General features: G+C 40.8%; 1 protein-coding gene across 1 annotated transcript in view; it reads right to left on the bottom strand.

Moving 5' to 3' along the window:
* htr2cl1 (5-hydroxytryptamine (serotonin) receptor 2C, G protein-coupled-like 1) overlaps positions 1–26842 on the bottom strand; it is a 52684-nt gene extending 25842 nt beyond the window's left edge. Inside the window, exons 1-2 of the mRNA XM_069672569.1 lie at positions 26425–26842; positions 11865–12065 (exon numbers count right to left, since the gene is read on the bottom strand). Coding sequence (XP_069528670.1) covers positions 11865–12065; positions 26425–26842 — 619 coding nt within the window. The remainder of the gene's footprint in view (positions 1–11864; positions 12066–26424) is intronic.
* Between the last annotated feature and the right edge of the window lie 227 nt (positions 26843–27069).

The raw sequence follows: 27069 nt of genomic DNA, 5'->3' as shown, positions 1-27069 counted from the left end.
AAAGTGAGTCCCTCCATCGTCTGTTTAATAAGTCTCTGAGTATGGGCGACCCAGTCCTCCTGGCTGCGGTTCTGGAAAGCGTTACATTTGGTCAACACTCTCACAGTCAGCAGGATAACAAACAACTCCAGCTGCTTCTCACTTTCTGTCTTGGCTGCAGATTTACATTCAGAGACAGAACAATCAGAAAGCTCAGTGGATGTTGTTGATATGTTGTCCATATCAATCTCAGTGTTGTGTTCCTTCTCAAGGATTTTCTCTACTTTAAGTTGTTTAGACATGGCTCTCGTTTGTGGTTGTTCTACTATCTTGGATACCTATGTGCACTCAGTAGTTAAATAGTCAGATCTACTGTATATATCTAAGACAAGTTAATGTTATACAATCGGCTGCCTTTGATCTTTGCTCTTTGGTCCTTTGTAGAATGTCATGTCATGTCATAGAATGTGATGTCACTGTGATGTCATCCACTCATCCCTCCCAACCTGTTCCAATCCCCCAATCCATTCCAAATCACCATAGAAACGGCGGCCATTTTGATTCCTTGTTTACACTCAAATGTTGTTGTCATTTAGATAATGTATTGCTAGGTTTCTAGTTGCAAGTCCTATAAATGTTGGGAACCTGATATTAAGAATACAAAGGGAGGTTGGGTAATATTTCAAGGTAAATAAAATATTTGATAACCCGTTTGCTACCGTTAGACAGCAGCTAATGTTAGCATTTAACCACTTCCTACCTAACAACAGCAGGATAAGATAGGAGTAAATCCCCAGCTGATGGTAATGTTACCCATTTTAATAGTAATGTCAGCTAACGTTTGAATTGGTTGAATGCAAACCTAGTTGTTTTGACTTAGCTGCCAGTAGCAATAAGTTTAAAATATGTTGTTGTACTTTGAATTAAAGCCAGATTTTCTTTTCGCTACTTTTAGTCTTTTTAATTGCTGATCCACTGAGAAGCGTTGGAATGATAACAATTTGTCAGATTCCCTTGCAAATGTGGAATTCAGCAGTACAACATTATAACAGCATATGAGCTTCCCAGTGTGACATGAGAGGAAAATGGCGAATGTGTAAATATATGGTGAATTGCATACGCCTTTTACATGACAGATTTACTGCTAGGTTTCAGGTTGCAAGTCATATAAACTTCAGATATCTGACATGGAAAATCCAAAAAGACCCATATTTCAAGGTAAAACTAAATATTTGACATCCAATAAGCTACCACTGCACAGCAGCTAACATTAACGTTTGATAGTGTTACACGCTACGCTAGAAAATGCACAAATTATTCTGAGATAACATCTTTGGAAACATTAATTTAAGCCTGGAAGTAAAATGCACTGAATGTCATCAAATGTGTAATGTAACCTAATGTTAACTGTCTTGCTGTCTCTTTACCAGACCCTCAGAAATGTTTTGGTTCAGCAAGAATAGCTAGCTAGGAAGTGGTTGAATGCTAACATTGGCTGTTGTCCACCATCAAATACGTTTTATCTTGTAATATGGTCTGAGGTCCCATCGGATATTTATTATCCATGTTTTTTCAGTTGCTGATTATTCAGGAAGTGATGAAGTATTTGTCAGATTCCTTGCATTTTGAGGACTTTCAACCTGAATCACAGCAGACCAACATTATGGTAATATGATGTTATTTTTTGGTAGATACATTACAGGGGTCGACAACGAGCACAATTTTCCACTGGCACTCCGGGCCAGTATTTTTCCAAATTCACTGGCCCTGCCATTAAAAACACTGGCCCTGAAATAATTAATTTCAGTAATTTTTTAATGTCAAATTTTGTTTCTCTGTACGTGTTCTTATTAATGAATATGTGTTAAATTGTGGAACTATTATAAACTCATAAAAATAGACTCTGGCAACTCTAACAGCCGCTTGAATAAGTAGTAATAGATTGATTAAGTATGTTACCTACCATTTCTGACGCTGTTCAAATGTATATTTAATTAGTTTGATCAACCCTTGAGAGTAACTCTTTGAAACAAAATCTTACCGTCTCCTACTTCCTGTAGCCATTTAAGGTAAACGGTCCGCGACACGTCCGCGACACGTCCGCTCCGTGAACAGTCCGTTTATGTAGCCACAGCGCAAATGTGCACCGGGACGAGGTGCCGCTGATAACGGGAATACACCCTTTTTTTGCCACCTCACGTGACTGCCCGTCTGCCTCGATCATCCCGCAGGCGCATCTGTGATGGCTGGAGTGTCGCGTGCATGTTCGGTTTACAGGCAGGTGACTGACACACAGACTCTGCGTGCACAGCAGTCAGTTAACTCTGTGCTCTCATTAAAAGCTACACTATGTGATATCAGACTGACTTTTCCTTTTCTACATGTGGGAAGCACTGCAATGGGTGGAAAGTGGCTCATGAGCGTTGGGGGAAGTAAATCTCCCTGGTGTGTGTATGAAAACTAAAACGTGTGTGTTTATACTAGTCTGCGGTATCTTGCCAACGTCAATCAGCTTGTTCTAGAATGACAGCTGCTCTGTCGCGAGTGCAGCAAGTAGTGTGTAACGTTTTGTTGACAGCCGCAGCCAAAGTACCTGCAGTGATGCTGACATCGGATAGAGATTACCGCAGGATTCTGCGTAGAAAGTAATTAGTCTTTTTTTTTAGAACCGTGAATCTCGGGAGGGAGCTATTGTTTACGTTGTGAGCTTGTGGATCCTAAATCGACATGACCGAGCAATCGAGGCCTCATGAGCCTTAATGGTTAGCTGGTCGTCAGTTGAGACGCCCAGGTTCCGGGTAGACTTAGTGGGTATGAGTTCAGTTTGTCCAAGCTGGTTATTGATCTGTGGTTGCATAGAGGGACTGGCAGGGATGACAAGGAGCTCAGTCTTGGATAGGTTGAGATGAAGGTGGCGTTCTTTCTTCAATTACCCTGCCAATGGCGTAATAAAGTGACCCCTAGAGAAAACAAAATAGTGCCCTCTCATGTTCCTCTAGTGGGGAAAACATAATAAGGTGTCCTTCTATGGGATCTTGTTGATGCTGATGATGATTATTCTTTAAAAAAAACCGCCCTGTGCACTTCCTGTCAGCACCAGGGTCCGATCGCACTTGAAGCAGTTTGTTGACATTTACTGACTTCGTTCCCTCCTGTCTTGATCGTTGCTTGTGTTGTATTAACTCTCAGATGTACGTCGCTTTGGACAAAAGCGAAAGGTTTATCAGCAATAACAACATCCAGATTTATGTCCTGGTACCTCTGGAAATGACCACACCTCATAGACTGTTCCTGGTGAAGTCTGCTGATTATCCAGAGACTTTGCTGTTGATTTTTTTATGTATATTTCTTTAACTTCCCACCACAAACTTGCATTCTCCTCCAATATAGTAGATCAGAGGTAGAAATTGAAAATAAGGCCAAAACCACCTGATGACACTAGAATTCATTTGGACCAACTCTTCAAGACTTTCAAGTCGTCAACTCTTTCTTAATAAACTTTCTTAGAACCCTGAATTTAAAATCATTGTTTTGTTCGATAAAACTCTCAACTTTTATATTATATATGCATAATAACTGACACTTTATAAACACCTCCAGTCATCACCAGTGCTTCAGGAAGCACCCAGATTTTTTATGAAAGAATTAAAAAGCAAAAATCGTACCAGCAGTAAACAAGAATTGTCTGCAAAATAAGTGTAATTTAGTAAGTTTCTCAAACATCAGAAATGAAGTTGAATATTTTTATTGTCCAAATTATGACTGGGGGAGGAAACCGGAGCGTCCCGGAGAAAACCCCTCACCGACACAGAGTGAAACTGGGCACAGAATTGGGATGGCTATGACCCCAACCTTGTTCCTGTGAGGCCACAGTTTCACCACTGAGCGGCACTTTAGAATTAACACAGTGGAAATGCTGCGTTATAGGACCAGTGCTACTAAAACAAAGGGAAGAGCGCATGTAAGTACAACCAAGGTCACGAACCGCAGCACATCTATCACCGACTTCCAGGCAGGTCTCACTTTCTGTGCAGGCCTGGCAGTCTGCTCTTTGATGCAAACCTGCAAACACTTCACGATGGCTGCAGCCACTACTGGATCCTCTAACAATATTGCAGACTCCAGCATGCGCTTCCCGCAGAACTGCTTCTTCAGGTCTTTCAGTACAGCCCTGCACACTTTCTTGATGCTCTTCAAATCCGGACAGATGCCTTCAGTGAAAGTGAGTCCCTCCATCGTCTGTTTAATAAGTCTCTGAGTATGGGCGACCCAGTCCTCCTGGCTGCGGTTCTGGAAAGCGTTACATTTGGTCAACACTCTCACAGTGAGCAGGATAACAAACAACTCCAGCTGCTTCTCACTTTCTGTCTTGGCTGCAGATTTACATTCAGAGACAGAACAATCAGAAAGCTCAGTGGATGTTGTTGATATGTTGTCCATATCAATCTCAGTGTTGTGTTCCTTCTCAAGGATTTGCTCTACTTTAAGTTGTTTAGACATGGCTCTCGTTTGTGGTTGTTCTACTATCTTGGATACCTATGTGCACTCAGTAGTTAAATAGTCAGATCTACTGTATATATCTAAGACAAGTTAATGTTATACAATCGGCTGCCTTTGATCTTTGCTCTTTGGTCCTTTGTAGAATGTGATGTCATGTCATAGAATGTGATGTCACTGTGATGTCATCCACTCATCCCTCCCAACCTGTTCCAATCCCCCAATCCATTCCAAATCACCATAGAAACGGCGGCCATTTTGATTCCTTGTTTACACTCAAATGTTGTTGTCATTTAGATAATGTACTGCTAGGTTTCTAGTTGCAAGTCCTATAAATGTTGGGAACCTGATATTAAGAATACAAAGGGAGGTTGGGTAATATTTCAAGGTAAATAAAATATTTGATAACCCGTTTGCTACCATTAGACAGCAGCTATGTTAGCATTTAACCACTTCCTACCTAACAACAGCAGGATATGATAGGAGTAAATCCCCAGCTGATGGTAATGTTACCCATTTTAATAGTAATGTCAGCTAACGTTTGAATTGGTTGAATGCAAACCTAGTTGTTTTGACTTAGCTGCCAGTAGCAATAAGTTTAAAATATGTTGTTGTACTTTGAATTAAAGCCAGATTTTCTTTTCGCTACTTTTAGTCTTTTTAATTGCTGATCCACTGAGAAGCGTTGGAATGATAACAATTTGTCAGATTCCCTTGCAAATGTGGAATTCAGCAGTACAACATTATAACAGCATATGAGCTTCCCAGTGTGACATGAGAGGAAAATGGCGAATGTGTAAATATATGGTGAATTGCATACGCCTTTTACATGACAGATTTACTGCTAGGTTTCAGGTTGCAAGTCATATAAACTTCAGACATGAAACATATCTGACATGGAAAATCCAAAAAGACCCATATTTCAAGGTAAAACTAAATATTTGACATCCAATAAGCTACCACTGCACAGCAGCTAACATTAACGTTTGATAGTGTTACACGCTACGCTAGAAAATGCACGAACTATTCTGAGATAACATCTTTGGAAACATTAATTTAAGCCTGGAAGTAAAATGCACTGAATGTCATCAAATGTGTAATGTAACCTAATGTTAACTGTCTTGCTGTCTCTTTACCAGACCCTCAGAAATGTTTTGGTTCAGCAAGAATAGCTAGCTAGGAAGTGGTTGAATGCTAACATTGGCTGTTGTCCACCATCAAATACGTTTTATCTTGTAATATGGTCTGAGGTCCCATCGGATATTTATTATCCATGTTTTTTCAGTTGCTGATTATTCAGGAAGTGATGAAGTATTTGTCAGATTCCTTGCATTTTGAGGACTTTCAACCTGAATCACAGCAGACCAACATTATGGTAATATGATGTTATTTTTTGGTAGATACATTACAGGGGTCGACAACGAGCACAATTTTCCACTGGCACTCCGGGCCAGTATCTTTCCAAATTCACTGGCCCTGCCATTAAAAACACTGGCCCTGAAATAATTAATTTCAGTAATTTTTTAATGTCAAATTTTGTTTCTCTGTACGTGTTCTTATTAATGAATATGTGTTAAATTGTGGAACTATTATAAACTCATAAAAATAGACTCTGGCAACTCTAACAGCCGCTTGAATAAGTAGTAATAGATTGATTAAGTATGTTACCTACCATTTCTGACGCTGTTCAAATGTATATTTAATTAGTTTGATCAGCCCTTGAGAGTAACTCTTTGAAACAAAATCTTACCGTCTCCTACTTCCTGTAGCCATTTAAGGTAAACGGTCCGCGACACGTCCGCGACACGTCTGCTCCGTGAACAGTCCGTTTATGTAGCCACAGCGCAAATGTGCACCGGGACGAGGTGCCGCTGATAACGGGAATACATCCTTTTTTTGCCACCTCACGTGACTGCACGTCTGCCTTGATCATCCCGCAGGCGCATCTGTGATGGCTGGAGTGTCGCATGCATGTTCGGTTTACAGGCAGGTGACTGACACACAGACTCTGCATGCACAGCAGTCAGTTTACTCTGTGCTCTCATTAAAAGCTACACTATGTGATATCAGACTGACTTTTCCTTTTCTACATGTGGGAAACACTGCTATGGGTGGAAAGTGGCTCATGAGCGTTGGGGGAAGTAAATCTCCCTGGTGTGTGTATGAAAACTAAAACGTGTGTGTTTATACTAGTCTGCGGTATCTTGCCAACGTCAATCAGCTTGTTCTAGAATGACAGCTGCTCTGTCGCGAGTGCAGCAAGTAGTGTGTAACGTTTTGTTGACAGCCGCAGCCAAAGTACCTGCAGTGATGCTGACATCGGATAGAGATTACCGCAGGATTCTGCGTAGAAAGTAGTTAGTCTCTTTTTTTAGAACCGTGAATCTCGGGAGGGAGCTATTGTTTACGTTGTGAGCTTGTGGATCCTACTGGCACACAGGACCAGTTAAATAGTTAATCTACTGGCCTGTGGGTTACAAACATACCGTCGAGCCACCAGGCCAGTGCTTATGTCGAGCCCTGCATTAGTCTGTAGTGATTCATAGGGAAATGAAACCCCCCTCTGCCACAGAAATCTGTTAGAAAGGAGTTATTGTCAGAATCAAGATGGGAATTGTGTGTTTTGTGGTGACAATTCTGTTGATATCCGGCAACTAACATTGGACAAAAAAAACTAGGCTACAGATCACACCCAACAAAGTAGAGCTGTAATTCAGAAACAACCTAATGAGCTGGATGAGCAAACGTGTTTTGCTGCTCATTTGTTTAACTGTTTGTGTGTGAGAGGAAGTTTGTGTCATGCCTTTCAAAAGTTACACATTCTCGCTTTCAGGCAGATTCACAAAGGTGTCCTTAACAGATGTTCTCATGCTAATAAAAATGTCTGCCAGGCGTGATGATCTGCTTCAAATTGGAGATGGTAATTGTCAGTTTTTAACATGCATAACACAAAGAGAATAAATAATGATATCCATCTGCTGCTTTCTCATTCAGAGCAACCAGGTGAATCTAAAGGAAAGCTGTGATCCACCTCATTGATTTTATCCCCAGAAAAACCATTCAGGTCACGAGAGGAAGGTGTGAATAAATTAGTGAACAGGTACAAAAAAATATATTTCGAGCACCGTTTCTGTTGAGATACGTCCTGGGTAATTGACTGTTTTTCACTGTTGGCTTTGCTTCAACTTTAGATGAGTCTGTAAGCCGTCATGTTGGTTAATTCAGCCACTGATATACAGAAATGTGGAACAGCTAATTAAAACTTGGACCTAAGTCAGAACTACATTATACAGAAAGAAGTGAGACTTGACTTTGGGACTTGTCTTACTTGAGATTTGACTCTACAAAGTCAAGCTTATTCAATTGGACCTTGTCACACTGACTTAAAACCTTACTTAAGCAGCTTCTTTGAAAAGTACAATATATGGTGATTTGTGCAACACCACTTGTAAGCTACACTCTAGCTAACAAGTAAGCAGAAAAGTCAAAACTCGAGCTATTGCCAATCCAATGGAACATTAGTTTGAAAGTGGTAAAAATATTTTTTTCAAACAATTATTGACCCACTATGGAATATTAAGAGTTGGCTAGTTGCTTTGGTAGTCAAGCAAAAATAATTATTAGCTTGATGTATTCACCAAATTCCCATGGCGGCCATTGTTTTTTGACGTCATGCTCAGACTGGGAAGCTCAGGTGCTATTTTAGTGAAGTACTGCTGCATTTATGGTTTGCAAATGGTATAAACATAGAATATCTGACTAAAGCATTGTCTTTTCACAGTTTTCTGATTAATCAGCGACTGAAAAGACAGTTGATAGTAAAAAATCCATTGGGACATAGGGCCATGTTTTAAGCTAAACCAACATATTTGATAACACATTAAATATCGCTAACATAAGCAGTCAAACACTTTCAAGCCAACATTACTGTTTGTTGGTGTTATAGGATACGCATAAAGAAAGTCATGAATTCCTAGCTAACAGTTATTTTGCTAGGAATTATATGACTGCAAATGCTTATTTGACTTGGCTGTTGGTAGGTAATGAGTTACCAAATATGTTCTTTTACCTTGAAATGGGCCCGATTGTCAACATCTATTTTCCATGGTCATAGCTAGAAGTCATGTGACGTAATATCTGTCAACATACTCCAGTAGGTAGGGTGACTTCACTTTCTTTGTACATAAGCTGTGTCCCAATCCACAGTGTTTTTTAAGTACTGTATTTTTGTGAAACCACAATCCACATTCTTAATCATTCTAAAGTGTGTTTATAATTGTCTATAGACTACAGAGGCTGGAACATTCTGGAACAGTTCAGGTGTTCCATCTAACTGCCTGCTTTATTCAGGAATGTCAACACAGAAACTGTTAAATGGAAATCAGAGAAAAAAACGCCCATAAAATCAACCTCAGCCACATTTCTAATCAGTTATTATAGTAATGATACTGTCTCTTACTCTATTTGACCTTTTCAACAGAGAAACATCAACAGTTATTCAGTGTTTCTAAATTATATCCTCTCATTTTCAATCAAAATTTTTCCGACATGTAATTCTTAGGTCTCTGAGTTCACTTGTATAAGATCCAACATCAGATTTAAGATTAAACTGATCTCCTAAATATAAGGTGTGCCCTTCCTGTGGAAGAACATTTGGATTGGGACATTACATGCTGGAACAATGTAGTGTATCCCAAGGGGGTTTATGAGCTAATGTAATGACTTCCATTTACTGTAAGGTCAGAGGATGTTAGGCTAATGATACACTCAGGCAATCTGTATGTGTGTGCACGTTTTGATGTGTGTACTTGTTAAGACAAAGGAGCCCTCCTGGGCCTTAAAGGGCACAAAACAACATCAACAGAAGACGGAGGTCAGACAGACAGAGGGGGGGCCCAGTGAAAAGTTTTAAAAGTCACCCAATCCCTCAACACTTTACTCAGAGGGAGGCACTACTTCCCCGACCAAGAACACCAACACACACACACTCTACAAAGTGATAACCTCAGGATATTACAGAGCTGAAAACATTGTTCTAACAAGCGAAGATGGGAGAGGATTTGGATGCTGAATCTTCATGGTAAGATATGCTAGTGAACTGACCCTTTAAATATCCATCATGTCTCACATCGGCTAAAACCTGACGTTTTCCTCTTTTAACCATCTGAGCTTAGCTGTTTTTATGGATTTCCTTAAGATTCAAGTGAAGAGGCACTTTGGCACATTAGGAGAAAAGGTCAAGAGCATCTCCAAAATCAATCTGCTTCTTCCTCTTGACAGAATGACTGTGAAGGGCACATTCATGCAAATCTCGCCATTATTGATCAAGTGTAATCTTCTTGATTAGGCTTGTGACTATTTAGCAACTGGTAATTAGCAAGCAAACATTCTGGCCTCTGTGTAGACGCAAAGACAAAGAGAGACGTGAAAACAGGGGTGTCAAACTCATATTAGGTAGTGGGCTGGATTTGTTCAGGGGCCGGACTATTTTTTGCCAACATCATGCTGTCTTAACACATAGATATGTCGGCAACTACAGTTGTATTATTTGAAATCATTCAATAAGACCCACTCTAAACAGCAGTACATTTAGTGTTTAGATCTCATTGTGATTCATTAATTATTCATTTAAAATATTGCTGGTTAAGGCTATGTAACAGCCACCCATTGTCCAGAAAGTCCGACCTGATATCGGAGTTAAACCAGCTGCCCTGGGATCAGGGCACGTGGAATCCAATGTGCAGTGACGAGAGAGAGAGTGAGGGAGGGATTTTTGCCAATCAGGTTTGTGCCTCGCAGTATATGTGAACACTCGCATCATGACAACATCAGGAAAGTTTCTGAGCAGCGGCGATTTTCATTATGTCCCTCAGATGTCCACATGTCCCAAACATACAGACTATCTTTAATGCAAATGCTGTCTTTGATAAAGTAACGTCAAACGGTCAGATGTAGATTCATCCTTTAACGGTGCGCTACACTGCAGTTTGATCAGCTCCATTAGGAGTTCCTCTATCACGTGCGTAATCCCTCTCCAGCTGAGTGAAGACAGTAAATCGACTTTTAAACTCGCCTATGAGCCCCAACAGTATGTTCTTGTATGTGTCCATACTGTCGTAATCCACAGGCAGAGATTTTAAACAGATTCAAATTCTTCTTGGCAAAAAGCCTCCAGTTCCTGTAAATTCTTGGGCTGTCTTGCATGAACTGCACATTTGCGATCTCCCCAGAGTGGCTCAATGATATTGAGATGACTCCAGAACCTTGATTTTATTCTGCTGTAGCCAATGACAGGTCGACTTAGCCTTGTGTTTTGGATCGTTGTCATGTTGGAACGTCCAAGTACGTCCCATGCGCAGCTTCCGGGCTGATGAGTGCAAATTTTCCTCCAGTATTTTCTGATAAAATGCTGCATTCATTTCACAGTAGGAATGGTGTACCTTGTTGACTCCTCTCCAAATGTAACGTATATGGTTGTGGCCGAAAAGTTCAATTTTGGTCTCATCACTCCAAAAGTTTTGAGGCTTGTCTCTGTGCTGTATTGTAAGCGGGATGCTTTGTGGCATTTGCGTAGTAATGGCTTTCTTCTGGCGACTCGACCATGCAGCCCATTTTTCTTCAAGTGCCTCCATCTTGAAACAGCCACACCACTTTTTTTCCAGAGAGTCCCGTATTTCAGCTGAAGTTATTTGTGTTTTTTTCTTTGCATCCAGAACAATTTTCCTGGCAGTTGTGGCTGAAATTTTTGTTGGTCTACCTGACCGTGGTTTCGTTTCAACAGAATCCCTCATTTTCCACTTCTTAATTAGAGTTTGAACACTGCTGATTGGATATCTTTTTATATCCCTTACCTGTTTTCTACAGTTCAATTACCTTTTACCGCAGATCCTTTGACAATAATTTTGCTTTCCCCATGACTCAGAATCCAGAAACGTCAGTGCAGCACTGGATGAAAGATGCAAGGGTCTGTCAGGAGCCCAGAAACTCACTGACCTTTTATACACACACACTGATTACAAGCAAACAGATCACAGGTGAGGATGGTTACCTTTAGTAGCCAGTCAAACTCGTTTGTGTCAACTTGTGTGCATGTTATCAGGCCAAAACCTCCAGGGTATGTAAACTTTTGATCAGGGTCATTTGGGTAGTTTCTGTTGTCATTATGTTTTAAAAAGAGTAAACACAGTTGTTCGACAATAAATGGCTTCACCCAACCACTAACCATGAGTGAAAGAAAAGTTTTTCTCTTGTATATATCTATAAAAATATCATATAAATAGGCCTATATATCTATATATCTCTACCAAAGGTGAGACCTCCTGGCGGGCCGCATCTGGCCCACGGGCCGTATCTTTGACACCCCAGCATTAAAGAGTAAAATATCTGACCTATAGATATGGTCCAGACGGCGGCGATCTTCATCATGGCTTTGGTTCTAGAGTTGAAGCGGCTGTGCTCGATGGGGTTGCGGATGGCGACGTATCGGTCCAGGGAGATGGCGCACAGGTGCATGATGGAGGCGGTGGAGAACAGCACGTCCAGGTAGATCCAGATCGGACACAGAGCGCTGGGGAGGGGCCAGGCGTAGTCTGGGGAGAAAGAAGGGTGGAGGTTGGAACAAAAGAGGAAGAAATAAAGGTGACGTTAGAGAAAATATCTGACAAAAGCTGTATAATGAATTTTCTCTTAAATGGTGAAATTCAGGCCATAAAAGGAGTAGTGCATGGTCTAAAGTGCATAGTGCGAAGGCATTAAGGGCATGCCTATTTCCCCAGCTAGTGCAGCAGCGCCTGATGTGGATGCAATGAAAGGTGCAACGCTCAAAGAAGTTGTATTTAAACTCTTTTTTATTTAATGTTGTGTTTTAGGCGTAACATAAATCCAGTGTAATATCCCACATACACAAAACACTCAACAGGCAACTGTATAAAATATATAATAAAAATTGTGAATATTGATTGTTTATTCGGTGCAACAATCCCACCAAAGGAGGAGCAACAAATGCGTCAAGCAATGACTGTATATAAAGATGGACGACGCATCTCCATCTGCTCTCACTGGAGCAAATTGAAGCCAAAATAACCCCCCGTGACGGGGTGCTGCCATCTTGCGTTGATGATGTCATTTGGAGCCAAGCTGCGGTGTAGAAATCGGTGGGTGGAGCTAACGTAGCCACTTCCGCTAACCAAAACACACACTTAACCTATCGAAAAAAATGGCAAAGATCTCGCCGTTCTTCCTCTACTCTGCTACTCGGGAACAGAAAGGCTGCAGGAGCACGATTTGTCAGAGCTGACAATCATGAGGCCACACCCCCTTTTTACAGCATCACATAACTAATTAAAAGTAAACTTGTCAGAAAAACAAACACTTGGAGATAAATCAGCATGATAAGAACTAACTATAATGACAGACACAATGTTTGAGAGAAATGTATTTGACGTGTATTTTGATTTTATAGTTTGACTCATGTCCCATCTGTTAACATGGAGGAGGCGGGCTTTATGACCTATACTGCAGCCAGTCAGCAGGGGGCGACAGAGAGGGTTTTGGCTTCACTTTTAGGTAGCTGTCATGTCGTCCATCTTTTTATACAGTCTTCGGTGTCAACACATTAACAGAGACCCATTGCACTGTAACTTCAATGATTATCATTTCTATCCGAAACAACGGGATCGGGTGGGATCTAACACTAAGCAAGATTCCCATCAATCCTTTTATTGAAACGGATTTTTGCAGCTGGATCTCGCTTTGTGAAACCCTATACCCTATACCCTAACCCCTCGATCCCACAGGAACCGTCTCCGTTTCTGGTCCGTCAACGGTGCGAGGCCTCGCCCACAGGAAGCGCGTCTGACCTGCAGCGCAGCGGAGCGCTGGCCCAAGCAGCTGGATTCGCGAGATCACAAGATTGCAGGAAAACGACATTATCGCACGAGACTTGAGAAATCAAGGGATAACATCAATGTTAACAGAGCAACACACAAACTACAGTTCAGTTTGCACCCCAGAGGTTGATCATCTGCTCATTTGGAGATAATTCCGTGATTTTTGTGCTTCTACCATGGAGGAGTACACTACTTCATTAAAAGTGTTATTTTTTCGAGATTTTAGTGTGTTGATCTTAAAATAAACGAAAAAAAAGTCTCCAGACGGGAGTCTGTACCGGTCTGACCACGTCTCACTTTGCAAGTACATTTGCTACTCATACTGTACACTAGGCGTGAAAACGGCAACTGTCCTGGTCTGGAAATAGCAATGACATTTGCGTTGCGCTGTTAGCCATTTTGCTAGTTTACGCAGCTTTACACCAGGTGTAAGATTAGGCAATGAATGTTTAATCACTTCAAGGATTATTATGCAGCTTATAAAGACATGATTGGGCTCCAGTTTCTTCTCTCCTGCTGTTTACGCACAGTCCAATATGTCCAATCTGTTCTGTTATCAGCATCAGCAGAGTATGAAGGCTTAAGATGCAGTACGCAGAGGTTGACTTCACTTTAATTAGAGAACAACAAAGCACAGCACGCTTTACATGCACTACATTACCCAGATCCCACGTAGACTCAGGTTAATGCGATAGTTTTAAGAAGAGTAATACTCTGATTGTTATGATTAAGATAATTACACGTGTGGACGTTTCTATAGTCTGAGATTAAAGGTTGACATTAAATAATGAGTTTCAATGCAAATGTTGCCAGCAGGGAGGCGAGTGTTTGCATGTTTCTGTGCAGCAGGTGAACAGCGTGCTTATTTATGTATGGAGAATAAGAGTAAAGCTCAGCTGTGTCTCAGGCTTCGTGTGAAGTAAGTGGTTGTTTGGTTTGATGCCTCCTGCTGATTTCTAGATTAAAAAGCTGACAAGATAATGAAAAGGATTCGACAAAAGTGGAATAATGAATCACAATGTTGATTAAGGCTGATTATGAAGATAAAGATTGATTTGACAGATTTAGTACCACAATGCTTCACCCACACGGGGAAAATGAGTCATTAGATTAGATTCATCATCCGTGAACCTGTAAGATGTGGATTTCCAACTGTCAACCAAAGACTAGTGTCCTCTAAGAAGTAAGCACTCCTGTAAAAGTCATTGGTCACAATATACCTGCCTTTTTCCAGCATGTTAGCTCTGCTGCTGCGAGCATGTTAGCTTCCTGACATGAGCATGTAGCTTGAAATAGCAAAGTGAGACTGTCCTCCAAAAAGGTTGTACAAGTCATTGTGTGAGCAGCTAATTATGACCACATTTTATCATTTACTGTTCGAGGGTCGACCTCCAGGGGACGTAGTAATTATGATGGTAGGAAAGGGGCCTGTCAGGGCAAGAAGTATAAAGAGTGTTAAAGGACAGGTAAGGACTTTTCAGGAGACTTTTACCCCAACGGCAGGGTGAGGAAAAAGTCAACATTGGCTTATTTTCAGTTACGCATATAAAGTTAGTTGCTTATTTCAACCTAAACTGTGATGTTTTGGGTTACACAACCAAGAGTCCTGTCCCTAAATCTAACCATTCTTCAAATGTGTTTACCTGTTTGTCTGTTTCTCCACGTATTCTGTCCCAGTGGTCATTTTTCAATTAAAAAGAAAATGTTTCAACGACTATTTGAAGACATTGATTAAAGTAATAATCACAAAGATTAGAGAAGCCACGTTTGCGGAAAAAATCCCAAGCGGCGCCCAGTTAGTGACGCGTTTTCCATCAGCCAGCAGTGGTTGGTCTGCCAGAGAGGGTAGGCTGAGCCTTTTCCGGTCTCTGCAAGCATTGCGAGTAAACAGTAATCTATTATGGCTGAACAAAGAAAAGATCAATGACTACAGATACAACTTCAAAAATAAGTGAAAATCCAAAGAAAAAGAAACAAACTCGACGCTCAGATGAAGGCAAACAGTCTAAAAAGAAAAGCGACCGTCAGCCAGAAACATCAAGAGTTACAACCGGAGCCAACCGTAGACGTCACACATGCAGCACTGTCTGGATACTAGAAAGTGTGCTCCTGCAATTCCCGAACGAAATGGAGATCTTAGGGATTCTTTCTGGAAACGTTTATGTTTCGACCAAATTTCAACAGGAAATCTGCTTCTGTCACAAGATTAATCACACACTCAAACAACATATTAACAAAAAGCTCCCCAGTATGTGATTGAAATGATTGGATGACTGGCTGTAAGTCAAACTCCTCGCTATGGCAACACGTAACATCAAAGCCCCCAAAGAGAAGCCTCTTCAGACGAACTCGTTACTACTCAATACGGTCTCAGAGCAGACCATCATCATGGCTGCGTCTGTGCCAAGATAACACAGATACAATTCATTGTCATACTTTTTGAACAGGTTATATTTGGCCAATAATATCATTATTAGACGGGCTGCCAACGCCTTGTCTTTTCTCTTTATACAGAACGGATACTAAAAGTGCTGGATCTTGGGTGGAAAAAAGTGAGTTGACTCAGGACTTGACATAACCTGTGACTTGACTTGCCCAAGAAAAATGACTTGGACCAAATGACTTGGGACTTACTTGGGACTTGAGCAAAGATGACTTGGTCACAACACTGGTGATTTGGTGCATCTTAAATAAAATGGATTGAGTGCAGAGCTGCTGTTGTGGACTTTTAACACTCTAAGAGGAACCACAGTTTTCCTGTTAATGGGTCGTCTGCCAACACTCCTGTCCTCGCAAAAACAGATTAAAATTTGGAGGTTAAAAATCTCTCCAAACCCGTAGTGAGTGTGATACTTCTGAGTGTTAATAACTGTTATTTATCTCCCAGCAGGAAACAGACGCCAACATTTTTTTTCAATGATGCTCTGTTGATCCAAAGGGTGACATGCTTCTTTTTCATCCCCCTCCACAAGGAGGCCAAAGGTCATAGTCAGTGACAGAGCGATACCCTGTAGAGCTGGTTTTTGACTCAGTGTTTTGGCTCCCTTCTCTGCGGGGGGAACAAGTTTGGATCACAGGGAGTAAAATCCATCTCAGCTCTGGGCCGATGTGCCACCAGCAGGGAGCGTTTACGCTGAGAGGCTAATCAAATCAATGGGTTAACCTTTGCTTAAACTGGGGTAAATTAATTAGCTTAATTGGCTAGCTGGATGCTTAGCAGGCTTAAATGATATCCTGGGACTGTTTTAGCCTCGAGCGAGACATGTACGCTGGGGAAAAGAAGGTTTTTAAGCTTATGGCAGCTGAAAATATCCTTAAAAAACTTTTTAATTAATGTTTATATCTTTCTGACTATTTGGATTTTATCAGCGTCTACAAACTGCAGGTGACTGTATCTTCCAAAAACAGAAGCGCAAGATGACTCAAAGCTCACAATGTAAAGTAGAACTTTCTGTAACAGATCTTTTGTTTTGTTTCTAAGAGATTTAAAGGTTGTCTGTTCAGGAATTATAACAAAATAAAAGTAAAATGTAACTGTAGGTTGTCCTCTGCTTTCTAAAGAGGCCGTATCTTCAAACTCCGTCTCTCTGTCTTTCTACACATGCAGCTATTTATATGAACAGTCCTTTCTTCACAGAGGACGAGACCCGAGGCCTAAAACACAAACACACGTACACTTTAATTTCACGTATTTGCAGGACGTTTGTGATGCATGTGGAGTGAATCACGTGCTTGTTTATGTGCAGGAGGCTGCTTGCATAACCTTTCAGAGGTCAAACACTTGAAGGGGCACTGCATGATGACACACACACACGTACACACACACAAGGTGTTACTCAGCTGTCTCAGGGCTGTTTTGTGATTTCCTGGTTAATACACTGAGAGACTGAATCCTCTCCAGCTAAAGCTAAACCCTGTTTGTGTCAATTCAAAGAAAAACTGTCTGATTTTTAGGTCGAATGGACTCCAAATAACTAAAATGTAGTGCATAATGTGCTGTTCAGATGTTTCTTTAGAGTGCACACATTTATTATGTTCAATGAAAATTTAAAATCTGAAAGCGACACAGTAGCTTGCCAATTGTTGCAACAAGCTACTATTTTCTGTCCCGTCTGTAGGGCACTGCAATATAGAATAGCAACTTATGCTAATACAGCAAGGACACTGCTAGTAATGTGACATAAATTAACCATTCAGCTCCACAGTACTTTCTTCGCCATGTCTTTCATGAAGCTTCTGGATCAAGCGGTTAAATTCTCTGTATTGTTTTTGGGATCAAAGGATGGGATGCCTTCAAAGACAATTTGAGTAGTAGAGCTTCTTTTAGAGATTGATGGGGCTAAACATCTATTTTACATTAGTTTTAACAAATTATTTTTGTTTAGATTTTTTTTGCCTTTTTGCCTTTATTTGACAGGAAAGTGAACAGTGCAAAGATGTGGACTTGAGACTTGGTGACTTGGACTGGAGTCGACTCGAGTCACTGTTTTGATGACTTGGACTTGCAAGTTAATGACTTAAGACTTGACTTGAGGCATGATGACTTGGATGACTTGCATGTGTTCATAAGCTCGAATGTTAGCTGTTAGATATAAAATGATAAAATTCAATGTTGACAAGTTTCTGTCTAACTTTCAAGTATGTACGCAGCGCTAACTGGGAGTCACGATTGGAGGACTGGCTGTCAGTCAAACTCCTCACTATGGCAACACGCAACATCAAAGAAGCCTCATCAGTCACTTACCACTCAATACGGTCCATCATCATGGCACGTCTGTGCCAAGATAATACAAATACAATTCATTGTCATACGTTTTAAACAGGTTATATAAATTGGCCAATAATATCATTATTAGACGAGCTACTAACACCTCGTCTTTTCCTTTATAAAGACCGGATACTACAGGTAGGAGTGCTTGGGTGGGAAAAAAAAATGACTTGACTGGGGACTTGACTTGCCTTAACTAAGGACTCGACTTGACTTGACTTGCCCAAGAAAAAATGACTTGATTTGGACCAATTGTTGCATGCAGGCAGGTTGCAACAGTAGATCAACCTCCTAAACATTTTGCACCAAAGATGATGCAGCAGATGATTCCACAACTAGTTGCTAGGATACATTTCTGAGTCATGGCTTACCTGAGAGAGTCATGGCTTACCTTCTTACAGGTATGTTTTGTGAAATAAACGTAGTCTGGATTCTTTTCTCATATAACTGTTGAGCTACCTACCCGCCTCAGAGGACTCATTGTTCAATTTAGCGCAGTGTTTCATTTGAATGATCTCCCTCTTTCTCTCTCTGTGTGTTTCTTATTGTATCTTATATTACAGTCCCTCTCAGTTTGGGACAAGCTTTCCAATTCATTAAAGCAGAGATGACACATCTTAAATTAATCCCCTGTCACAGATCTATGTGTGTGTGTGTGTGTGTGTGTGTGTGTGTGTGTATTCCGCCAGCGACTGTGTGTGTTTCCAATTTGGGCCCCATGCAGGGAGATAGCCTTCAGCGATAACTTTGATTGAGTTGGCCTTGAAGGTCTTATACTCAAAGGCTGTGTGTTCCTGTGTGTGTGTGTGTGTGTGTGTGTTTGGTACATAATGGAGTCCATAAGAGCTCGTCTTCCTCTCTCCTGCTTCTCTCCCATCTCATTTTCCTCATTTTCTTCAGCCTCCCTCCTCTGATCCCATCTCACATGTAACACCTTCCTGTATATTAAAAACACATGAATATTTTATGTTTGTATGTTTACTTTATGCTCTGTAGACAGATTTGAAGCAGGATATATTCTGTTATGCTGTCTGTATTTATGTCGCACACTTGCACACAGGAGCAATTTTCCTCACTTCATATATTATCAGTGTTTTATTATCACTTCTATGTTTTATCACCAGAAAAAAAGAGCCAGGTGGAAGGAAACAAGCCAATTGAATCTAAATTACATCACCCTCTCCCTTAATGTTAAACATCGCACTTTCAATAAAGACGTCAGACAAGTGTTGAATAGTAAAATGGATGGAAAAGATGAAGGCTTTAATTTTCCAGACACGTCGACATTAAGGGAGATCAAACTGCACTTTCCTTTGTCTGCTAGAGAGCAGTGTTAGAGTGGAGCAGAAGAAGCATAATTTAACATAAGTTCAGGTACTGCACTCTTGTTGGTTTTGATGAGGACTTCAAGGACTACTGTGTAAGAGTTAGGGGGATCTAATGGCAGAAAAGGAAAATAATATTTAAAGTATGTGTTTAACACAGACTGTATATAAGAAGTGGACGTAAACACCATGTCATCCATTGGTTTGTGATTTCCCCTCTTCTGAAGCCTCGAGTTTGGCATTGTAGCCAATGCCATCTTGTTTTTATGAGACCAGAAGTGACCATATTTGTACATTTGAGACCATGAACTCATTAGGAAGTTTGGCTCTTGAGCGGGCCTTTAAACATATAAATATCATATATATTATTGCCTGTTTTTCACTTTTTCAGTAGATTGTAATGCAGCCGACTTGTTGTAATTGTGTTAAGATGCTATGAAATGAGATTGAGGAGTGAAGACGAACCCTTCGCATTGTCATTAGTATGATGTGTCACTATTTTTAAAAATTGATTAGCAAGGAATCTGGTGCTTAATACTCAAAATTTAAGTTAATATTAATAACTGTTATGATGTTAATGTTTCTAGATGTTAGCTTTGAGCCTTTAGTTAGCTATAGCCATTTAACAATGTTTGCTGGTTATAATGTATCTACTAAGCATACAAATGAATGCCGTTAGAGCTAGCAATTAGCATTGACTTTTACCTAGCAAGCTAACTTAGCTGGAATGTTGCATTGTTATATTAACTAATTGGACATTTTCAAAGTTCAATTACTTTTTGTAGTTTTATATTACCAAACAACTAACGTTAGCATTCAACCATTTCCCAGCTAACATTACCATTTATTAGTTTTACACAACATGCTATGAACTGCTTATGTTAGCTTTGAGCCCTTAGTTAGAGTAGATACCATTTAACAGTATTTGCTGGTTGTAATGTGTCTAATAAGCTCACAGATCGATGCTGTTAGAGCTGGAAATTAGCAATGGCTTTGACTTAGCAAGCTAACTTAGCTGGAATGTTACTTTGTAATCTTAACTTACGGGACAGCTAATGTTAGCATTCAACTATTTCTCAGCTAACACTACCATTTGATATTGTTACATGACACAAGAGGAAAGGCCTAAATCTCCTGCGAACAGTAATGTCAGCTAGAAATGTACACCTTTCCTTTTATCTAATTTTTGGTTTGCTTACTTGTTAGCATAGCCTGCCTGTGAAGTAAGCTAATGTGCTAACCCTGCCGAAGCAAATCGTAATGTTAGCTAGGAATTTAAACTTTTGTATCATGTAACTATGACTATTGTACTGTCAAAATGTTGCGTTAGCTAAGAGGTGGTTGAATGCTAACATTAGCAGTTGTGTAACATAGTTAACGGTTATATAATATGTTGTTTTACCTTGAAATATTGCTCACTAACCCTTCAGATTGTCTGATTGTGAAGTCGGAGGGAAAATGACTGCCGTGTAAGTACAGTTAATGCCACTGCCATAAATGCTGCACACAGACATTTCCAACCATTTACACGCTACACAAGACACGCTGCGGTCATGTGAATGAGTCAGTGATGTGTGTGAACCCGGCCTGGGTTGACCAGAATTGTGATTTATGAAACAAAATAATTTCATCACAATCATTAAGACAATTATTCCTGTCCAAAGAGCGTTCCATCTCGTATTTGTTTTTATTCTGGACCACTTAAAGTAGCCAGCCTGTTTGTGTGTGTGTGTGTGTGTGTTTGCTTGTTATTTTGGAAGCTTAGGCACCATCAATTATATTTAATCACCATTCTGGTAATTCCAATTAAAGAAATTCAAACACACTCGCCAAAAGCTGTGTGTGTGTGAACAAACAGCAGACTGTGTGTGTGTTTATATGTGTGTGTTTGCTGTTAAAAAAAGTTGCTAAATTATCATCCACATCATCTTTCATCATGATTGCCGTCGTCATCATAATCATCATCATTATTACTGAGTTCTGAATAATTTGCTGTCGATTTAAATCGTGTGAGAACATTTTGTGACCTGCCTGCGCGTGTGTGTGTCTATCGCTTAGCCAGCCGTGGGGATCGATGCAGTCAAGTACCAGTCTGATGGATAACGGGGCAAGTATAGATCCAGGCTGTAAGTGTGTGTGTGTGTGTGTGTGTGTGTGTGTGTGTGTGTGTGTGTGTGTTTAAAGGGGACTAGTGTTCTTTTGTAGGTGTGTACACATATATGACTCTGTGTGTGTGTGTGAACAGTCAAACAAAACTACAGACCTGTCAGCGTTTTTTCTTTTTTGTTTGTGTGAAGCATTGATTAGTGTAAGAGCAATCAGCAGCAGCTCGAGCTAACACACAGACACAGAGCGAGCGGGCGAGTGCGTCCATTGACCAAACACGAGCCATTAGGCAGCAATCATCCCTCCCTGTCCTCTTTAGTATTCCTGAAGGATGCCGGCTCCAGAGCAGTGACGTGAATACAGCAAGTTTGGAACAAGTTGTTCTGAGGATACAAAACAGCTGCAGGGTGAAATGTTAGCAGACAGAAGAGGCGATAAAGATTTAATGTATGGTATGTATGCTTTCATACACCCATATCTAATGATTTATTTCATCCTAAAGTTATCAGTTTTTTGTTTTGAATAGCTGAAGTTGGATTGTGTCCATCTAAACATCTAAACTCCATTCAAATGTAGTGTAAAAGAATTACAAAAAAAATTCATACAGGAAAAAGCTGGTTTTTCAATATGTCATATATACCTTTTACCATCTTCTTTATAGTACCAAGTAATATGCAAGTTTGGTCATGCCTCTTTGCTGACTTATGTAGGTCTTGAGACCATTTTAAGGTGCCATTTAGCTTGTTTTCTGCCCCTTTCTGCCAGAAAGCACTTCTGCTGGTGAATTGGTCACAGTTTTGTTAGGCTCTAAACCTACTTTTTCTGTTTGTTTGTGTTTTTGCTTTTTATTGTGAGAAAAAAAACAGTGTAACACATACAAAACATGGAGTTTTAGGACAGAGTTTTATAAAAACAGTCACCAAAAGATCAGACGTTACCAAAGCAGGCAAACGAGGAAACAAAAAATGAAACAGACACAAGAAAGAACAAAAAAACAGAAAGAGACAATAAAAATAAAACGAAAGTTATGTTCAATGGCCTTGAGAAAGTGGAGAGGGGGTTTAGGAGTCGTTCTTACGCTGTTGATGATATGAGGGTATGCTGGAGGGAGGGGCTGGTGAGCTTGTTTATAAAGCCGTTTTCCCACTGGTCAAAAAACCCGCTAACACCCGACATTTTTGCTTTATGGGAAAGGTTACAATCGGCATTCAGACTCGAGTCAAATGACTCTGCAGTAGACGGGTAATTATCGCCTCGGCTCCAATCGGTCTTGATGGGAACACAAAACCTGTGTCGACATGCTAATCTCCTACCCCTTTCCAGCGCAATGATATGCTCCTTTGGTAACTTCTGCGACTCCTTGTCATCTCAGCTACAAATTCAACCCGTCTCCATCCGAGCATCGCTCGAACATTGTTCCAAATTCGTTGGTGCCGAGTTTGATACACAGACTGAATGAGTGATAGATACAATAAAGACCTAACCACCGTAACATCTTCACTCTTTACTAACCCTGTCTCCGGTGCGTTTGTGATGTCAGACAGTGATGCAGCAGAAAAGAGACCGAAAGCAGTATACTCCACTGACAATGGGAAAAGAGACGATTGGCATCTATACACGGGTCTTCCCGGCTCTGAAATACCTGTGTCAACGCGCTAATTCCGTTGGGAAAATGGTATATGTTATCTTTCTGGCAGGGCCCAACAATCTAAACCAACTTCTTACTGTTTAAGAAAACCTCATGATGTTGGTTAAAGTACAACTAAAAATTGACTCTTGGTTTTAAATGTGACTCTGGGTCTCCTGTGTGAGAGTCCTCTGAGGTTTTTGAACCATTACTCAGTCCCAAACTCTCTTTCCAGTACGTAACCTTACGTCCAACAAAGAGGCAGGTGCCCTAGGTGTCTAATATGGCTGGAGATGGGTTCACATTAGAGATAGCGGCAAGCCCAGTGTGTTTTAGACGCTAAAATATGCCTGTACATAGTATGAGACCTGGAAATGAGAGGTATGACATATCTGGTCATACATGAACAAACACAATGGCTTTATGGCCAACCTTTGTCCAATGAGAACTGTGATAGTCATAACAAACATAATAAAGGTTATCATACTTACTGGGAGGAATTACAATGGCTTTGTGCTTTATGGGTGTGTTAATACATTCCACTTTCTCAGTGTATGAGGATAAGTTATGAGGGTTCAAACTTCTTCTCATGTTGTTAGAACTAGATCCATCTCAAACCCTTTCGTATGTTGTTCTTTCTTACATGATTACGCCTTTCTTTGCTTCCCCTCTCCATGCAGCTCTTACTCAGTACAACAGATCTGCGATGGTACTGTGAAATGGGTTCTTGACCTCTCATTGATCCACTCTTAAACCTTTTGACCTCTCATTCATCCTCTTATCTAGTGTTTTCCCTTCACTCTCAGTAAGATACTGTCAATAATTGTTGACAGACTGACTGCTGCAGGTCGAACAGCCATAGGAACGAGTTCTATTCACTGCTGCATTGACATTTATGTTTGCTAGCAGTTGAAAATAATGTCCCCTCTTAGTAAAGTCCACAATTGTAATGAGTACAAAACTCAAATAAGTCTTATTGAACACTTTTCTGGTCCCGTCAAAATAACATCTATGTTGACTTTTTCCAATCTGTCTTCCTCTGCTGTCACACTGGTGAAATGGCAGCGACTTTATTCCCAGGAAAAACTGTTTGCCTCGCATGCTGTCACTGTTTGCACCCAAACCAGCTCATCAGAATGTTTTCTCAGAATGACTCAGAATGACCAAATGTGACATTTTGAAGACATGTAACAGTTGAAGACTTCTGAAGAATCACATCGCAAATCAATCAGAAGCAACCAAACCCAAACATCTATTTAGCAAATGTGTTTGCCTGTCATACTGTATAATAGCCATGTCAAGATATTAATATTTGTCTCTGCTGTCAGCAGACTAGACGGGCATGTGCACTAACACCGAATCACTGGTGTTTCCCAAATAATGTAGACAAATGCTGGATCGCATCTTTGACATAAACATTTGAATGAGATTCCTAAGTATACATTTAGGCCTGTAGGTTTGTTAAAGGGGCTATTATCAATACTTTATAAGAAAAAAGGGCCAAATGACTATCTAATGGGAAAGCTTTGAGTCACACATATCTTGAATAAATAAAATATCATCAGCTTTATGTTGAAAATGGATCAAATTACTTTGTATAATGTGAGATATATTGCTCTTAGTGACTTACCCACAGAGAAATATCACCTTGTTCCCACTTCCAGCCCAAATCCTTTGTTATGTATACTCATTTTTGATAAACCAAACCAGAGCTAAAGAGATAGTAAACATTGGAATAGATTGGTGGATTTCGAAGGATAATTATGCTGTGTGTGCCGGATGTCTTTTTCATGCAAAATTGAATGTCAACTTGCAGACTTGACTTACTGAAACTTAACCCCTTTAAGACTTTGCCTAACTCAAAATTGGAATTCATTGTTAGGCCAATGGCTGCACGGTAAGGCTGCATGGTGTAGTGGTTAGAACTGTCGCCTCACAGCTAGAAGGTCCCTAGTTTGAATTCAGGTTTGGACGAAGTGGGCCTCTGTGTGGAGTTACTCCCAAGCAAAGTAGTTCACCCTGAGCATGCGTGGGTTCCCTTTCGGGTACTCCGACTTCCTCCCACAGACATTGGGATGGCCCGTAGGTGTGAGTGTGAGCGTGAAAGGTGGTTGTCTCTGTTTGTTAGCCCTGTGATTGACAGGTGACCTGTCAAGGGTTTACCCTGCCTCTCACCCAATGACAGCTGGGATAGGCTCCAGCCCCCCCTGCGACCCTGAACAGGATAAGCAGTATAGATAATGGATGGAAGAGCTTGTCTCAGCTAGACAAGGCACTACTCAAACTTCTTTGAAAGTAGTCTTCATTATATGAAGACTCGTTGCTGCTTTGATGGAATTGAGACATGACCTGTTTTGAATTACCTGGCTTGTCCAAGACCCTCCCTACCATGTTGTTGCAAGGGTGGATCATCTTTTCCTGTGACATCCAAATAAATGAATCAGAATGCTTTGAAGGATGGGGCCCCAAATTGTTGCAGATCTGATACCAGCTGACAATCCTAGATACATGGATGCTCTGAGTTCTTGCAAGTAAGAAACGTGGGTTTGGACAAGGATTACCTTCACAGAAACCTGCAAAGGTCAGCTTGTCTTTATCTAAAGTTTTGCAAAAGAGTTTGACTGACTATCAGGTCTGTGATCAGCTCTGTGATGTTGACTTTTACAGGTACAAAGTAAGAAATGTACCTCTCTGTTCGGTCTTTATGTAGAGAAAGGGCTGAAATGTTACAGGAAGGCAGCCTTTTTTTAATGTAATGTTTTTATTCAATATTGGAAACGAAATTCAATACACAGCCCACCACATAACAACCAGACATCCTATTAAGCAAATGTGGGCGTTCATGCAGAGTCCTGGCAGGGATTTTGTAAGCAAGAACAGCAGTTGATAGCTGGTATGATATTGCAATTATCAGCTTGGCATCCTCTGGCTTTTGGATCACTTGCAATATAACAGAGTGCAATGCCTCAGAAGCAATAATTACTTCAATAATTGCTCTGAAAAATGTTTTGAAATAATGACAGGGCGCATGTCACGGCGTGCTGTCAACAACTGGGGAGTGGGTGGGTGCCCGAGATCAGGGAAAGAAATCTACAGCAAAGATTTTAAATATTGGTTGAGATTTACAGTCATGTCATTGTCTTTTCATGATAAGAGTCAATTCAATCTCATTACTTATTGTATTATAAAGAGGGCTTGCCAGGAAGCCAACAGATAACTGTATGCAACACTCACCATAGAGGATGTTGATGAGGGAGATCGGCATGACCAGGATGCCTACCAGCATGTCAGCCACAGCCAGAGATCTCAGGAAGAAGTTGGTGGCGTTTTGTAGCTTCTTCTCCAAGGACACTGCCAGGATCACCAGGATGTTTCCACCGATCGTCAGTGCGATGATGACGAGTATCAGCAGCGCTGGCCAGTTCTTCTCTTTCATCACCGATCTGGTGACGGACTCCTGGGTAAAATTGTCCAGACCTGCACTCATAGCTGCTGCACCACCTCCACCGATGCCTCCAAGCCCTATCCCCCATGATAGGGTGTGGTTGAGGTCTAAGGAGCTGTTGCTCGGCCAAGCCATCCGACCTCCAACCTCCAGGGAAGAGGTGGTGGTGCTGAACCCGCCAAGAAGAGCCCTCGCTGGGGCGCCCATCCCAAAGAGAGACCCTTTCCCAATTGGAGGCTGAAAGGAGTGAGCTCTTACTCACCTTCTTCACCAGCAAAGGGAAGAAGAAGGTGGAGGGAAAAATTCCATCAGGATTGATTGAGACTTATTGAAAGAGTTCTGAAGTGTCTTCCAAAACGGATTATTGATACCTACAGATCACCAACTTCTAACAGGATTGGGGAGAGGAAAAAACAGGGAGGAAGCAACTTTGG

This window comes from Semicossyphus pulcher, unplaced genomic scaffold, assembly GCF_022749685.1.
Source record: "Semicossyphus pulcher isolate SPU_LCO1_2020_fin unplaced genomic scaffold, fSemPul1.0.p SCAF_21, whole genome shotgun sequence".
Taxonomy (NCBI): domain Eukaryota; kingdom Metazoa; phylum Chordata; class Actinopteri; order Labriformes; family Labridae; genus Semicossyphus; species Semicossyphus pulcher.
This window is presented reverse-complemented; position numbering and strand designations above follow the sequence as displayed.